Source organism: Photinus pyralis, unplaced genomic scaffold (genome assembly GCF_008802855.1).
Source record: "Photinus pyralis isolate 1611_PpyrPB1 unplaced genomic scaffold, Ppyr1.3 Ppyr1.4_LG6, whole genome shotgun sequence".
NCBI classification, from domain to species: domain Eukaryota; kingdom Metazoa; phylum Arthropoda; class Insecta; order Coleoptera; family Lampyridae; genus Photinus; species Photinus pyralis.
The window spans coordinates 34324811-34342347 of record NW_022170663.1 but is presented as its reverse complement, the minus strand read 5'-3'; the positions used below and the strand labels follow the sequence as shown (position 1 = coordinate 34342347).

Sequence of the window (17537 nt, the reverse complement as noted above, 5' to 3'; positions counted from 1 at the left end):
CTTAACCACCTTTGTTGTCCTGTGATAACTTTTTATGTCGCCCCCTTATTAATTACAGGTAGGTTAGGATTTGTGTTCGAAAGGGGTTTTGGATTTCACGTTTTGTGATTGTAATTGAATTGCCTATTTAGATAGGTATGTTATGTGTAGGTTCTTCAAGAAAGGTATTTTTCTACTTTTTTGCATTGATTAAACTTTTTTTGTAGTATACTATCCTAGTTACATGCAAAAGGTTAGTATGTAGTACTCCAGAAACATGCAATAATAATAATAAAAAATCTTACTCTTGCCGCAGACAGATGTGGTGAGTAACCCTGCGAAGAAAATCTGTAATTAATTTAATTATATTTTCAGTTCTGGAAATGGATTGGAATGAAATTCCAGCTCAAACGAATATTTACTATGTAGTTAATAAAATATTTAATTTAGTAATTTTTTAGTTCTGGAATTAGGCCTACTTTTTTTGGTTTCTTTCTCGATGGTATTTTTATTTATCATAAATTCATAACGATTAATGAGACATTGTAAAATTTTCACGCTCCTTAGCACTGTTACATACGCCTGCAGGATGCGGCAGTAACAAACGGTGATTGCGTCATGTGGTTGTAACATAACATTTATTCACGGTAAATACACGATTAACAACGTTATGATCTATGGAAAGTGCCGACGTCACTCTACAGGTATTCAATTTATCTTTTTCATGCATGTTTTTGTCGATCTTGCCATTGTGTAATGCAAAGTTCATGGTGAACAGTTATACTACCTATCTAGTAGTACTACCGCCATCACAAGCAGATGTAATTGAAGGTTAACAATAAATTATACTTTGCTCATCGCTGATTATTACACAGCATCACGCTGCTTACACAGAGGATAATTAATTACATGGGAATCTTCTTGGTCAAGGCAATCAATTTTTGCCAACATTCGCGCTACCGGTACGGTACAGTACCTTGTCAATTAAGTATTAATACATACCTACTTTAGAAATAGTGCGGGAGCCCTACCACTACCCTGTGGCGCATCAAAATTTCAATTTATCCCAGTTATTGAAATCTATTCAATGCACGAAAATGACAATGCACATAGTTCCATGTGTAAAAAGTAGGTATTTAGACTGATGTATTATTATCTCATTATCTTAATCTCGAAGTTGATATAATTCAATTTGTGTCACTAATGAGGTATGCGTACTTGGGCTTCCTGTATCTGATTATTTACATATGAATAGATTAATGTTAATTACCTTCATGTAGGTATATATAGTATATGTTGTGAGACGTATTTTACTAATTACAGCCAGACAGATTACGCATTATATTATATCTACTATTTGTTGAGGCCTAATTAATGGCTTGGCATTTTTTCAGACGTTGATTAGTAATCCTTTATAGAGAGAAGAGAGTGTCCATAAAAGGTTGAAGTTTCTAAAACAAACTTGATCAATCCTGCTCTAATGCTGCTTCCATTGGAAATTATATGCGTCTGTTGATCTTTTCTTTTCAATTTTTGAACTCAGATGATTGTATTATATTCGTCACAAACCAAATGTTCACCTCACGTCTTCACTCACGAGACTCTTAATGCCAGCTGTTCTACGTGGCCATGTCGCGACTTCACCTAACTCCTTCGCTTTTCATCCTCACTTTTACAAATACGCGTTCAAAATCTGCTACTAATTGATTGATCCTTTACCATGCTCAGAAAAGCAAGGGGGTGATGTACGTATATCGAGGAAGCGAGCGAGGAAGTTTTTGAGGTATTTATCTCAAATTTGGAATATAAGTTAGGTACTTATTCGCATACATCATATGGTACTGAGAATCTACAGGGTGATGTGTTTTTCAGGTCATGGTTCATGTTCTATCCCTAAACCTATCAATCAATTTTCGATAGACAAAGAAAGTAAAATTCTTAAAGTGGTCCAGTAAGACCTGGATAATTTCTTGTTTTTATTAGTTGTATCTTGTGTTTACATATGTTTATAATTTAAAGGTTTAATTTGTAAAGTGCACGGTGAAATTATAACACCCTGTAGATCGATAACGAAGCTTTTATGGACCTAGGTTTATATGAACTTTCAGTCATAAAATAAGTCAAAGAACCCTTCCGTATGTACAGGGTGTCCCATTAATAATGGTCACAGCCCATATCTCTGGAACCGTTGATGGCAGTTTCGGAAAAAAAATTTTGATAACAAAAGATGCCAAGAGAAATCCCTGGAAATTATTTTCAGTTTCTAGCTTCGCCGCTAGATGGCGTACAATTCATGGTTAAGTAGAAAAATGACTTTTTTCTAAAATATACCTAACAAACATGCTTAAAAAATACATGCATAGCAATCTTGTATCAATTTTGTATCATTTTGATGCAGCACATATCGCTCTAGCTCATAAAATATGAGGGGTGGGGGAAGGGAAACATCTCTTTAAGCTCCCCACCCCATTTTTTACGAAAACTCCAATTCAACCACAAAGTCGACTTTATGTAGAGAAATTTTGAAAATACCATCACCACAAAAATTACCTAAAAATAATATTACATACAAATTGAAAACTGCGAAAAAGAGCTAAATAGGAAAACCGTTTAAGTTCATAGACTGAAAAGTAAAACATCTCGTTTCTCCACAGGTTAGACATCACGCGATCGGTAGACCATTTTTTTTTTGTTTCTTATGACATCAACTTTTTCCAACAAAAATTTCATCTTTGTAGAAAAGAGTTCAATCGAATAATTTTTTATGCATCTTGCGTGGTTGGTAGACTTGTGATAACAACGCTTCCAGCTCGGTAGACTATTACCATACTTCATTTTTAGGTATACTTAATTACTGTACAAACTTTCATTCTTGTAGAAATGAGGCATGTAGGTACATATTATTTATTAACATGTTCAGAACATTGTTGCAAATTTAGGCAACACCGTCGACACGGTAGACTACCGTTTTGTTTACTTGTACTATCAAAACAATAAAATGGCAGAAAATCATCTTTGTAGAAATGAGTGCACAAAAAATGTGGCTGCCTCCTGGACTATGTGGTTAAGCAGGGGTGTTGGGATGACAACCACTGCCTATAGCTTAGGCCTATAGTGTGATAAACTTCATTATTATTATTAAGTAATTAATTAATTATTAAATACACGTTTTTCTTTTTTTGTTTCATTCACAAACTCATTCTAAAGTAAAGGGAAAAACGCAAAGAATTGTACATGATCTCTATTTCTAAAAGGCACTAAAGAACTATTAATGCGGAAGACGTTTTCTAAATCCAGCGACTTCACGAGTTTACAGGGTTAACGGCCAAAGGCAATCGTTAATCTGATCACGATGAAGAAATTGTCGCTACAATGCCTAACCATTCATGAATTTCCGTCCGCCTAACCCAAAAACGGTGGACGTATTCTTCTAAATTTCACATTTCTCCGAAAGGAAGGTCTAATGAACTCATCAAATCTCCGCGTAACTTCGGACCGGTTATCTTCGAACGCAACTGAGCACGTAACATATAAATTGCCATAATTAACAAAGAAATTTGTAAATAATAACAATTATTTTAATAACGTAATTTGCATATATTAGAATTTTTGAGGTAATTATAGGTAATTAAGACGCAAGGTAAATATTATTTAAGAAGGTTTGTTAAGCAACCTTTTTTTAATAATCAATTAATCCGAAACACGATGTATGGCACATTTCGACAGCGATTTTGTAATTTATTATTTTTGTAATAAACAAGTTGCCCACTGATTCAGAAATGCAAATTTGTCTGGAATAATCGGAAATGTCCGTCATTAATCACTATTGTTTCCCAATTGATTCGTTATCGCCTCGCTTATTACGTTTTAGGTTTGTCAGAATAGCGTAGATTACAGTCAACTTGATAGATAAGACAATAATTATTGTAGTACAGTCTCCAACATAAAATTAGTTCCTCTGCAACAAGGTCATAAGCACGTTTTGCCGTTTCGCCGACCAAATTGCTGAATAAGTATAGATTTTGTTTGGGTATCATTCCAAAAATTTGTTTCTTACAGCAATTGCGACAGGGGGATATCTATCAAATGATTCATCACTCAGCTCAATCGATTGTCTAGTGCTGACAATGAGATTTTTTGTTGTCTATAGCCTCTATTGGTATTCTATGGTAGCCTTTTAAAAGACGCAAAAGCCTACCAGAAAATACTAGTGAACATCAAAGCATAGGTACCACTTCCATTTTTATTTAAAACGTCATCACTTTTATCTTCAAATCACTAATCTTTGTTTAAATTGCAAACAAAATCATTAGAGAGCGCGAATCGTGTAGCCTTTTCATGACTTCGGATGCTAATCTCTTCTATGAGTTTAACCTAATCCTCGAGCTAATCGATTCAAAAAGCCTTTAGTGTAATTATGACACTACAAATGCTAAATACAAGTAAACACAACCGTTATAAACAATTAGTTAACTAATCTACAATAACATCGTACCTATACTGCATGTTCATTATCGTTATAATCGCAGACGTTTAACGGTTATTATCGTTATTAAAATATAAAAGTGTAACGGCTTTACACTTTCTTAAGCCAATGTAGATTATTATATAATATTGTTTATTAAAAGTAAACGGGTTTTCAATCTACGAGTATAGGTACGTGTGAATTGACCTTACAAATAGACCATAGTCTAAGAAATTAACATTAACTACATTAGAAGACAAAAAATAGCAGTCTAGATCTGAGAGCGCGCTACGAAATAAATTTAAATGAGCATCCTCATCGCTACTTTGCTATTTCAATGAAAATTAATCGTTAATTTTAATACGTTGATCCACATGTTCTATACTAGACGCTCATTTAAATTTATTCCGTAGCGCCGTAGCGCGCACTCAGATCAAGGCGGCGCGGCGGCGGCGTGCGCATTCGGGCAAGTGAATCAGCTGATGCTGTGGCATAATCAAATCTACATTTCGGAGAAGCATTTTTGATATGTTAATCAGCAGATTTTGTACTTTAATGGTGGGTTTATACAATCATTATCACTGCACTCCACCTTGGTGTTTGCTCACAAACTTAAAAAAAGGATAGTTATCAACTACTCGCAAACTATCAACCGCTACACGCAGCTAGACGCATACCCACTACCAAATATGGAAGAAGTCGTCACCACCATTTATTTTTTTATTTTTTTTAATTTATTATCCCTCTCTTGTTTTCGGCCCTCAACAGAGTGATCTGCATAATACTTTTTAGAGGTGCCTCTGCAGAAGGTCTTAAGTTGTTCTGTACTACTCCGGTATTTACCTTACGAATTAGGGAAACTGCAGTTTTTACCTACGAATAAGCACAGAGGTGATTTTATTTGAATTTGAATTTCCGTATTTGTTGTTCGTTTTAGAATTGTTTTTAAACACCGCGCGTACCCTCATGCGACTGATGTGCTGAGTCGTTTTTATCGCTGCTCTAATGCAAAACGAGTGGACCTGGGAGCTTATTTCATAAAGCTACTTTCAGTTTTCAGTTTTAACTTGTTTCCTTATTGCGATGTATCGCTAGTAATTCAGTTATCAGTTTGATTTCAAGTTATGCCATTTCAATCGCTATTGTGATACTAAGAAACGGCATTGCCGTTCTAAGCAAGTACTATGCAGCTCCAGAGTAGCTATTGTGAGAGCAAATGAATTGTACAATTTGGTTCAATCAAACCAAAAAGGAAACAAAGAATGTTTATAATCCCTCCTCGTACACTTCCGGCATCTGCTACAAAGAAAAATTCTAATATTAACCTAAATTAATGGTTTGGAAGACTCCGTATCCTCAATCAATTTCCGAAAATTCCAAAGGGTTAACTACACAAATATTAATTAACACCTGTCACAATTCTTGGACACGAGAAGAAAAATCTGCCATGAAAACTCTATCCGAATCACACAATGCATTCGAATAAACACACAATTAATTGATTGACAATAACAAATATTTATTCCGAAACACATGAAACGTTCCTGAAAGAAAGAAACGCTTACAAAGCTTGTTTGGACAAATTACCCCGCACTCATACGGTCGATACTTAAACATATTAAAAATCTTAAATTACTAACAGTTTTTTTTCTCTTATGAATCTGGTCGTACAACGATTTCCGATTACAAGGTGCACATAACTTCACACACAAACGCTGACAGATTCTGAACTTCACTTTTATTTAACACACAAAACTACTTGATGACAAACATTAACTTAATGAATAAAATAACGAGTTGCAGGTGACTTCTCACAAAACTTTTGTTAACTTGCTTCTTCACGCTTTATTATAATAATGACACACTACGCCCGAATAAAAATAGCGTAAAGAATGTAAAGCGATATAGGCGGGAGTAGCACTCACATCACTTTCTTTACGAGTGTTAGGCATAGCGAAATGTATTTACAAAAGCGAAAAGCGACAAAATAACAAAAAGTTCACCCAACGCGAACACCGAGGCGAACACTAAAACAACGTCCCTATCCGGCTCGAATATGGCTGGGGCGCAGAGGGTTGGAGGGGGTGCGTCGCCAACTATGTCATTGTGATTCCCCCTCCGAATTACCGAAACGGATTTTGATTTTTTTTAAATATCTCGTTTATTTACTAAGACATGGGGGGTGGTAAGTTTTCAAATTACCACCCTGTATAATAATAATATTTGCACTTCAAAATAATACAAATGCAAAGTGAAAAGTAAAAATTTGCACAGTAGCTTTATGAAATAGGCTCCCTGGTCTACTCTTTTTGCATTAGAGCATAAGAGCAGCGATAAAATCGAGTCGGCACATCACTCGCACGAGGGTACGTGCGGTGTTGTACACAATTACAAACAATTCTAAAACGAACAACAAATACGGAAATTCAAATTCAAATAAAATCATCTCTGTGCTTATTCATAGGTAATCCCCCGATTTACACTTAATAAATTGAAATGTTGTCATATACCGGATATACAGGATGTCCCGTCATAATTTGTGGTCTTTAGACTAAAATATCATCTACATGACGTTATTTTCAAAATGCATTAAGTATATTTTTTAAATATGTTGTCATTTAATAAATAATTCAATGTATTATGGTCATTCTTCAAACGAGAAAACGCGTTGTGGTCGCTTCTAAAAGGACCACAAGCGTTGTGGTCATAAGTTAACGACCATAACACATAAATATTTAATTTCGGTGTTTGGTCATTCAGCTTCGACCACAAAGCGTTGTGTACGTTATTTTTGCTCATTGAGCGTTTTCGATATTTGTGCGTAACATATGCATGCTGACGCTAAACAAGGAGGCTCCTCCTTTTTCAAATATTAATTCGGAAATTTCAGAGGCGTAGTAGGGTATCCTCGAGATCGTTTATAATTTTGTATTGCTGTCTGTCTGTCCGTCCGGCTGTTTGTCCGTCCGTCCGTCTGTCTGTCCGTGTGCACGATAACTATGTGTAGAAACATCCGATCGCTTTGCAAATTGATACACATGTTCTTCGGGATATATGAATGGTTGCTATTGTTTTTTGGCTACGTAGACTAACGGACCAAAAAATTACCGCCCAAAAACTGCCCAAACCTCCAAAAAGGGTTTCTCTTATAACTCTTGTTACAAAGAACATATGATAATGTCCGGTTTTCTGTGTTTCTATTTATTTCTTAAACTTCAGGCAATTATGCAGATGCAAAAAAATATTGCGCATGCGCATTACACCTTTTATAATTGCTCAATCCCATTTTTTTATTTGTTACAATATTTAATGGAAATTTTGTATGTAGGCACCTCGAACAAAAGTAAAACTTATGCCGAATCAAAAAAGTTGTTTTGCACATGCGCAGTCGGTTTTTCTCATTTGTTAAGATATTTAAATGAAATTTTGTATGTACTCGAATAAAAGGAAAACTGATACGGATCAAAATAGTATATTAAGCTACAAGTGTATAATCAAGTCTTTGAAGCACGCGCAACGAGTTTAATGGCACGACGCGAAGCGGAGTGACTTTAACGTTGCCAGTGCTTTAAAGACCAATTATACATTATTATAATTTTTTTATTATACCTGCAGTATAATTTAAAAATAGGAAATACAATGAACATTATTGTTATTTATTAACGTTATACTCGAATACATGTCTAATTAAGTGGGCTGGGTCTTATTGTACCATGGGCTGGGTGTTCTTAATTTCACGATTGCCATGGAAATGTCACTTGACGTTTGCTTATAAAAATCATTGTCTTTGTGAATAAAACGACTTCCGTTGACACCGTCCATTAAATCGCTTGTTGTAAAATCTAAACAAACGTTGGTAGGTGTAAAATCCAAATCCAGTAAAGCCTATTATAAAGAATATGAAAATTTGTTTCCATGGATTAATAGGAAGTTACTTACGAATAAAGTCTTAAATGCATCGATAATGCTGGCTTATATGAAGGAAATGTCAAAGGTGTTTAAATATTTATCTTTTGGTGCATTCATTCAAAACTTCAAACAATGCTAAGATTAAAAAGTGGAACAGATTTGGAAGCATACCCTAAATTACGCGCGTTTGTGAAAGCTTCAACCAAAGGATAGGTACAAGCCAAAGAAATGTTCTGCATTTATAGAAAGCCACCTAAGAAGATTTTTTATTTCAACCCCAGATGACAGTTTCAAAAGTCATACTTGAAGTATCATTACTTAGCAAATTTAAAGCACGTGTGAAGGCCTTTTTTCGCATGCATTTGAGTGTTTAAAACGGAGATTATGATTTAGGTATAATAAATAGTATGTAATATACCAAGGGACTAAAGTGTGTGTTTTAATCCCGAGGGTGCAGACTGTTGCCCGAAACAAAAAAAATCGTTTGGTATTCAGTTTTATTTTTGTATGTTTAATTTGTCACTCGTGTACGATGATGTTGAATAATTAAAATGGAATAAAACCTATAGCTTTATTAAAGGTTACCTACATTACAGGTTCCAAACGATACACTTTGCACCAAGTTTTACAGTTTTGGGTTATTTGGAATACGCATGCTTTGGTCCCTTTCTACCTCCAAATTCTTTTTGACATACTGCATAATGCCGGGGAGGCTATATGGTCTATGAATATACTCAAACATCTTTGAATATCTGCATATATTCACCGCATCTCCTCAGTTATCCACAAACGTCCTGGGATAAACGCGCAGACATCCTTGGATATCCACGAACATCCTCGGGTATCTGCGGTCCGATATCCTTCAGACATATACTACAGTGTACACTGGCATAGTACAGTGTGAGCAACAATGATTGAAGCGTGCGTCATCACCGCTTGTTCCTATTAATATCAAAACTACCTTCTTTGTATGAAGTTGTATACGAAAATGACGTTCTGCGCTGTCACAGTGACGTGCGTCTATTCGTATTTCGTATCTTGTATCAAATCAGCATATGCTATGAGCGGCACATTGCCAATTTAGCTGAAGCGGCACGCTTCAATCTTTGTTGCTCACTCTGTATTAAGCTCGGTATTAAGTACCTATTAGTGTAAAGAATATTACCATTATTACCTACAGTCCTACACTATGACACTGGATACCCGGATACCTACTGCGATAATCAACGTCTATTCCCTAAATTAGCCATTTCGATGAATCTCTCGATGAATCTGAACTAAAGTTCGTGATAGGTACTGCTGCGCTAGTTAATTTCTGGGACTAGGTACTGTGAAAACTTCAAATAATAATAATAATAATAATCTTTATTGATTTTGTTTTGGTTAGCCACGAAAAATACATTGCCTAGGGCGAGATTCAAGAGTAGAAAGTCTACCCCTGCTCTTGCATCTAACCCATAATGATTCCACTTAATCGACAATGAATCACAGAAAAGAAATAAAAATATTAAAAATAAGATAAGTAAAATAGAAACAAAATTCAAAAGTGCTCTAATTATTCTTTAATACTGTGCGATCAAAAATGAGTTGCTGTCGAGTCACCGGAGTCACCCTTGGAACTTTTGTTTACATGTGAAATCGTATTTAACTTGAACTTTCAAAGATCGCCCGTTATAATAATAATAATGATTCACAAAGCAATCGATTCCGGGCCCAACCCAACCACCCATCATCCTCGTTCAAATCTGAATATTCTGAGAACAGTCTCGTTCAAAACTCCTTTTAGATTGCATTCGCTACTTTTGGAGAGCAATTCAATATTTATGCAAAAGTTTTGTTGGAGATATGAGATAATAAACTATCTCGATTGCAAGTCCGTTACCTGCAGTTATTGACTTATTGATATGAAGGTTGTGACATGTTTATAGGTACAGCATAATGAACAAAAATGCATTGGCGACCAATGTATAATTCCATAATCCATTAGATTATTATCATGCTCTGAAAATATCGAGGAAAATATTGAATTAGAAACAAAGTCTGAGGTCAGAATACTAAGAAGCGAAAAGTTTATGAGTTTCTGTCTGTCTGTCTTGACAGAAGTTTTTGAATTCTCTATCGCATCGGTTTCTTAGCTAAGTTGCCGCTTGAATCGGAAGGACATGGAGGCTTTAATTTCTTCAGGACCGTGTTTAGTTTATTAAAATCAGGCAACTCACGCATAGATGACTCGTATCATTTCTTAAGGAAGCGTATTTTCCAATATTTTATGGGAGTTTCATCGAATATTTTATGCGTGACGTGCGCTCGTTTTCACGCCTCAAAAACTGTACGTGACCGAAAAATTTGCTATGACTATTATAGAAAAGGCAAATAAATTGATACGGTAATCTCTATAATGTCATATCAATTTGAGCAATGAACTTTGTTCGTTTAACACATTTATAACGTTTAAGGCTAAATATAAAGAAAGAGTCACTAATTTACTCTTCGAGCGGTATTAATTTATGTCAATTAGAACCTTCTTCTCTAAGTATTTAAAACAAACCATTATATAATTCACAATGGTCAAAATTACACACACTCGACTCGTACCGGCCATAACAATATAATTTCGAGATACACAAACAGGTAATTTAAAAATTAATTCTCACCGGTTGACCTTCGGTCTGCTGGGAAACATCCTTTTTATTCCACTTTTCGCGCATCACTTTCGACTTTTTCGAAAAACTCGCGAACGGGAAACTAATTGATACGAACGCGTTACAATTAATTCGTACCCCTAGAACAATCTTCCGCAACCGTCACTCTTCAATTGACACGTGCGAAAATTGTGCATAAAACCTAACGTAAAAACGTTTATTCGCGCGAGTACCAACCATCAACCGTGCACCTTCACGGTTGTAACTTGTTTGAACCGTTTTAATGCCGCGGCACTATTTCGTTACCTCATCCTCGCGGTACTTAAAAACTGATAACGACATTTACTAAACGGCAGGTATCTGAGACAGTCTGCTCTATAATGATCTCCGGTACAAATGTTAATGTTTACTATCTATCTTCATTTGCGCATGTTTTAGTCTTATCGCCTTATTTGTCAACAAGAGCGAAACTAAAACGCCTTTATCGCGATTCTCTCATAGTGCTTTTGCACTACCTTGGACTCAACTGTGCTCTCCATGTGAATTTTCCTTCGATTGTTTCTTTAGCAGACAATGTTTCTTAATTAAACAAATGGCTTCTATATGAGAATAATTGCATTTAATTATGAAAAAAGATGGAATCACACTTTCGTTTTGCGAAATGATATGCTAAAACCGTCGACTTTAGGATTACAGTTCAGTTCCGATATGCAACAAATTCGATGGGTTGCTCATGCAACTAATCGTCTCTGCAAGAAAGAACCTGGGAACAATCAGATACCAACCAAAGTCATGTATTCCTTTTGCTGTTCACTGGAACCATTGAATATTTTATTCAATGCTGGAAGGTATAATCAACGCTACCAAAAAATCATACCTACATACCTAAAAATTGATCAAGGACAGCTTCGTTAATGAGCGGTTATCCTTATCAGAAATGCCATTTCTTTTGGAGGAAAGCAATTGCGACAATGTTGTCAACAAAAGGCGCCAAGTTTTACATCAATACAAAACCTAGAGAATTACATTATGTGCCAAAAACTTATATCGGAAACGCATTACGTCCCTGCAGTCTTCTACCTGAATCCTTGCTCCTGAAGAAACACTCGAATCTACGCCAAGACGAATAGATCGAAAACTTCTTCGACAGAATTGTCCCCCTGTCCGAAAAACGAAATAAACATGAAATTCCCGTCCACTCCCCACATTCACACTCTCCCAAACATTTTCAAGATCAGATTCGGAACTGGATCAAATCAACCGCCCCGACTTACAACATAAATACCCCATGATCCGGATGTTGCGAAGAATATCATCAAGTGTGCATATTTAATGATGTTCGCGCATCGAGATCTGTAATTGAGCAATTCAAAGAGATTATTGTAGTTTATATCCTGTACCTGATAAAGACGCTAACTTACGAGGGGTCGTTTTTATCTTCCCTGACTGGGCGGTATTGAGTTTTGACGCAATGTTTCATTGTGGTGACTGTTGATTATAATCACATATGCCTTCGTAACTTGTGTGGCCATTTACAAAACAGTTTTGCAACATTATTCACAAACGACAAAAAGCGAGTTCATGATTTTGGACTTTCTGTCCGAATGTCCGTCTGTGTAGGTACATGATGAATTTTCCAATTCTGTTTTCAGTAATAGGTAGACAATGGTCAAAGGGACTAACTGATTCAATTTTGGGTAATACTCGTCAGCCGAAAGTGTTGTATAATATTGGTGCAGTTTATTAATTTTATTATCTGTCAGTTTGTGTCGTCGGCTCGTCGCGTGTGGTACATGTATCGAAATGAATAAAATCGAATACCGACCTGTTATAATAAAGTCCGTTCAAAACAAGGAAAACCAAAAATTAATTTTGAAAAAATGTTGCCTATATACGGGGATGATTACCCTGCTAAGTCAACTATTTGCGAGTGGTCAAAATTGATAGTCGAGAGCCAGTGGATGATAATCCCCGTTTAGGGCGCCCGGTTGAGGTGGTCCCTTCAGACATGAAAAAGCATTATGCGGGTCACTCTGTAATTGGGCGTAAGCCTGTTGAGGGCCTAGAACAAGAGGGACAATAAATAAATAAATAAATAAAAGGCCAAGTGGTACTGGAGGATGCAAGACTAAAAAAGCGACAATTAGCAGGTTCGCTAGAAGTTTCAGAAACCACGATTTTTAGAATTTTACACGAGTACTTCGGGATGACAAAGATTATATAGTGGAAGATGGGATCCGCAAAATTTAAATCCGAACCCCAACCGCAGCGACATCAAAACGGCAGTTTATAGCCATTTTGTGGCAAGAATTTAGTACCATATCAACTACAAATGCCGAGCGCGTGTTGTTAAGCAATTCCGAAGCTTTGAACAGTCTGTAATTTTAACACATGTGAAGTTATACCCCCTCATTTATAAGATTTTGTTCCGGAAATAAAGTACCTACTAAAAACAATCAATTTTGAATATATGGGGGAGGGTGTGTAACGGTACTTTAAATGGTCCACATTTTTTTCAAGATGTACATGTATTACCCCGTGTGGGGGCGGAACAGAATCACCATACCGCAATCGTATGAGGCGACTAAAGCCAGTCTTACCTTTCTTTCATAGTCTTTAGGTTCTTACTCTGAGCATTGAATAAATTTTTATTCAATGCTCTGAGGTAGCAACCATAATTTGTAATGTTTAAAGGTGCGACGCGGCACTAAACTCATTGCTTTAAAGACGTGATTAATGATTATACACTTGTCTCTTAATATACCATTTTAAAAGCTCTGACCTGTAACCGGGCTGTAAGTAACAGTCCGTAAATGTTTTGAATGCGCTTAAAGCTCCTATAAAAGCTTTTTAGCACTTTTAAGGACTCATAAAACTATTAGAGTACCCAAGTACTCTTTAATAAAACCTCTTAGCAGCTACCAAAGTTTCTAAAAGATCGTGTAATACTTTGTAAAATCAAAATTATGATTACTCTGTGGTAAAACTCTAGAAAAATCTTAAAGAACCTTAAAGGTGAGAGGTTCCACCCTGTATATACAAGTTACGACGATGCACACGTTTTTGAAAGTTGGCAACCATGCAATTTCTAGGTGGGGAATAAAGTTACTAGATAGTGACTTTAGTGGGGAATAAAGTCACTAGATATAGAAAGTACCGCAATCATCAGCCATTTTTGGGCAAATTTGCTGCCAACTTAAAAAAATTGACAAATAAAATCTGAATAGCTGTCATTTTTTATAACCTAACTTTATAGTACTGTCATGTTTTATAAAAATATATACAGATATCTCCAAACAGGTGGAACAATCCCTAACATTAAAGTTACTAGAATCTGGTAATTTCCGCCATTTTTGGGCAAAAATCATGCGTTCTCTCTCTAACACACGAGCCTAATGGATTGCGGTACTTTCTGTATTTAGTGACTTTAGTGGGGAAAAGCTGCCTGCGCCATCTAGAAAGCACGAACGGGAGTTACGCTTGGCATCTTCTCTTGAATGGCGGTCATGAACGCGTCGCTCCATAAATGTTTGTTGTTATTTTGTATTATTTAATGCAGGTAGGTAGTAATTTTTGCATTTCTTTATATCGTATTTGTTTTGTGTGCCGCATTTTATATTTTTTGTGTTTCAAATTTCAATCTTTGTTTTTGACATTTACTTGGTTTAACCGCAGAATCACATATGTGGTACCGTTGTGCTATTGTTTGTAATTGTTTACGTTTTTGGGGCAATGCTTGCTTAATTTATATGTTTATTGATGTTGATCACTTGGTCTTGTCCCTGAAGTAACATTCATATAAGTTTTCATTTTATTTTAATATGTGGAAATTACCGATTCGTTTGATGTATGTACCTACTACTTTTTGTGGTGTTATAATTTTATATTACGCATTCACATCATTACAAACAATTAATTTTACAACACAATTTGATATTAATTTGACGGCTGGTTTTTTTATTGGTAAGTTCCTATTTTTCCCAGCCTATTCTATTTTGGTTCGGTGAACTACCATTTTCAAAGTTTATTTTTGCAATGTAATTTATTTTGGACTTAAATTTCCGAGCTTTTACAATCATAATAACCACGATAATTATTAAACAAACTTTTCACAATTTCAGTGTTTTATTTTACGTTCCTTCCCTACTGTGCTTCAGGTCATAGCGTTGTCTACAACTAATGTAAGGAGGCCCTGCCTTAGATGTTTTATCACGTGCCACTTTTAAAATTTAAGCGGCATCTTGTTTAGTTTTGGTCATTTTTAAACGTTGCCGGGTTGACTTTATTTCCGTGTTCTTGTAGTGTGAAGTTAGCGTAGAACCTGGGGTTAAGTACACTACAAAGGTTAATAAACTATTGAGACTTAAGCATTTTTGAAAAAGCGTATTGACTGCCAAATAAGTTTAATTGCTCTAGAGTAGAGTAGAATAGGTACTTGCTATGAGACTCTTGAAACTTACACAAGCTTCCAAATGTGTTTCAAGACCCTGAAATGATTAAATGCTCTTAACTTTCTCTTTCTGTCTGTATCTCGCATTCCGTGATTACTCAATTACCATTGTATAACTGGCAATCAAAATTGAGTTGCTGTCGAGTCCCCTTTGGAAGTTCAGGTTAAGTACGATTTTCCACGTAAACAAAAATTCCAAAGGTTACTCGACAGCAACTCATTTTTGATCGCATGGTATATGTATACAATGATATTTCGATATACAGTGCGTAAATTTTAACTCTGAACATTCAAATCTTCAGTCTCCTGCACCATTGAACTGTGGTTTTTAATTTTTTATTCAATGCCTGCAGTTAAAACTCATATATTCAATTCTAAAAGGTACAGCCACAGAGTAAATAATATTTAAAATTTACTCTATGGTACAGCTCAAATGCCCCTTAAAATATGCAACCAATCTTACCTACTTTATAATAGCAAAAATATGAATTACTTTTTCAATCGTTTTTTAATAAATGTCATTATCTACATTAGTTATTATTAGGTACATTAAGATCATTAATAAAATGTAAAGTGAAAACGTTACAAATGTATTTCTATAATCACAGTTTAAGACATGTGCAGGATTTATTTGCCTCTAAATATCCCGATAAGCCAATTCCATTAATCAACGTCATTAAATTGTTAACAAGAAAATTGTTAACTTTTCTTTGACTGAAGAAATGAAGTTAACTGTTTAAAATACACGTTTTGAAGCACCAGGAATCGGAATCAAGCAAGATCTCAATGATGTCGGTCTGTCTGTCTGTCGATCTGTACACTCTTTATTTCCGGCTAAACAGCTGGACCGATTGAAACCAAATTTGGTACACATATTATCCTTAGACATCAAAGGGCAGAATCGTACATGCGCAGCTGTGCGGGTGGTATCCGTGCTAGCCACAGCAATTTTTTTTCTTTGGGGTCATTAATTGAAAACGGAAATGTATTCCATTAGATAATATTCAAGGGCTAATACACAGAATAACACATGAATGTCCGTGAAGAATTTCAAGACATTTATATTTATTGTCTGTGTAGGTAACTTCGTCACAAAAAGATCGATTGCTCCGTTGAACCAAATAGTTCTTTGGTTGAACGGATGTTTTCTACCACGTGCATATATTTGAACAAATTTTAAGATGATAATTATTTTGCCACTTCCACTGCCAGCACTGGTGCTCGAGGGTGGGTGGCAATGCAAAACTTATACAGTGCGAACATTCTTTTATTCATTAAGAATTCTTTCAATTTCAAAAAAAATTGCTGTTACTAGCAAAGATACCAAAATCTTAAATTTGTTTAAAAAGAAAAAATATTCAGCCATGCGCAATGTATGGAACGGTGGGGCGATTTAGCGTTGCTGTGTAGACCTTATTCCCGTGTTACTGTACTGTGAAGTAAAACGTAAAACTAAATATTAGCAATTACAATTAGTAAATATCCGCAGAAATTAGCTCGTTAATTGTGGGACTGACAGCAACGCCCTCTGTAGGTATCAAATTAAGTACAGCAACATAAGTTTCCATTTTTTTTACCAACAGCAGCGTTTTTTGAAATAAATAAACCACCTTTATTTACGTTTAGTACACTTGTCACCTTGTTTCTGGAAATAATCATACCTGCCACGTGGCGACGAAACGGGTTTATTAATTTTCATATGATAGAATTTAAACAGATCTCCTAAAATACAAACATCGTGCGCATGACATCAATGCAATTAGCGTACACCAGTGGCGTAACTTCATTTTAGAGGCCCGTCTTCAAAAATATTTGGGGGCCCTTTCCTTATATCAACAATTTTCAAACGATTTTAATCTGTATATGTAGAAAATAGTGTCTTGATTTAACTTTGCTGATTTTGCATTTTGTAATTCATTGGTTCACAGATCCATTGTAACATTTTGCGTCACTGCGTTCAGTCAGAATCCAGTTGATTTCGTTCGAACCTTAACTGTCAAGATTTGTGTAATATTTGTGCCATAACAAAAGGTAATGTACTTAATTTTATTTGTAACTCTTCGTTTTATTGTCACTATTTGTAACTAGGGGT

At 35.5% G+C, this 17537-nt stretch overlaps 1 protein-coding gene across 3 annotated transcripts in view; it reads right to left on the bottom strand.

Moving 5' to 3' along the window:
- LOC116173316 (sodium-dependent nutrient amino acid transporter 1) overlaps positions 1-11383 on the bottom strand; it is a gene marked incomplete in the record, with an annotated part of 82715 nt that extends 71332 nt beyond the window's left edge. For 2 of the 3 annotated variants that reach the window (XM_031490693.1, XM_031490694.1), the window contains 2 exon segments: positions 285-314; positions 11008-11383. In XM_031490693.1, coding sequence (XP_031346553.1) covers positions 285-314; positions 11008-11061 — 84 coding nt within the window. 3 annotated transcript variants of the gene reach the window in all.
- Between the last annotated feature and the right edge of the window lie 6154 nt (positions 11384-17537).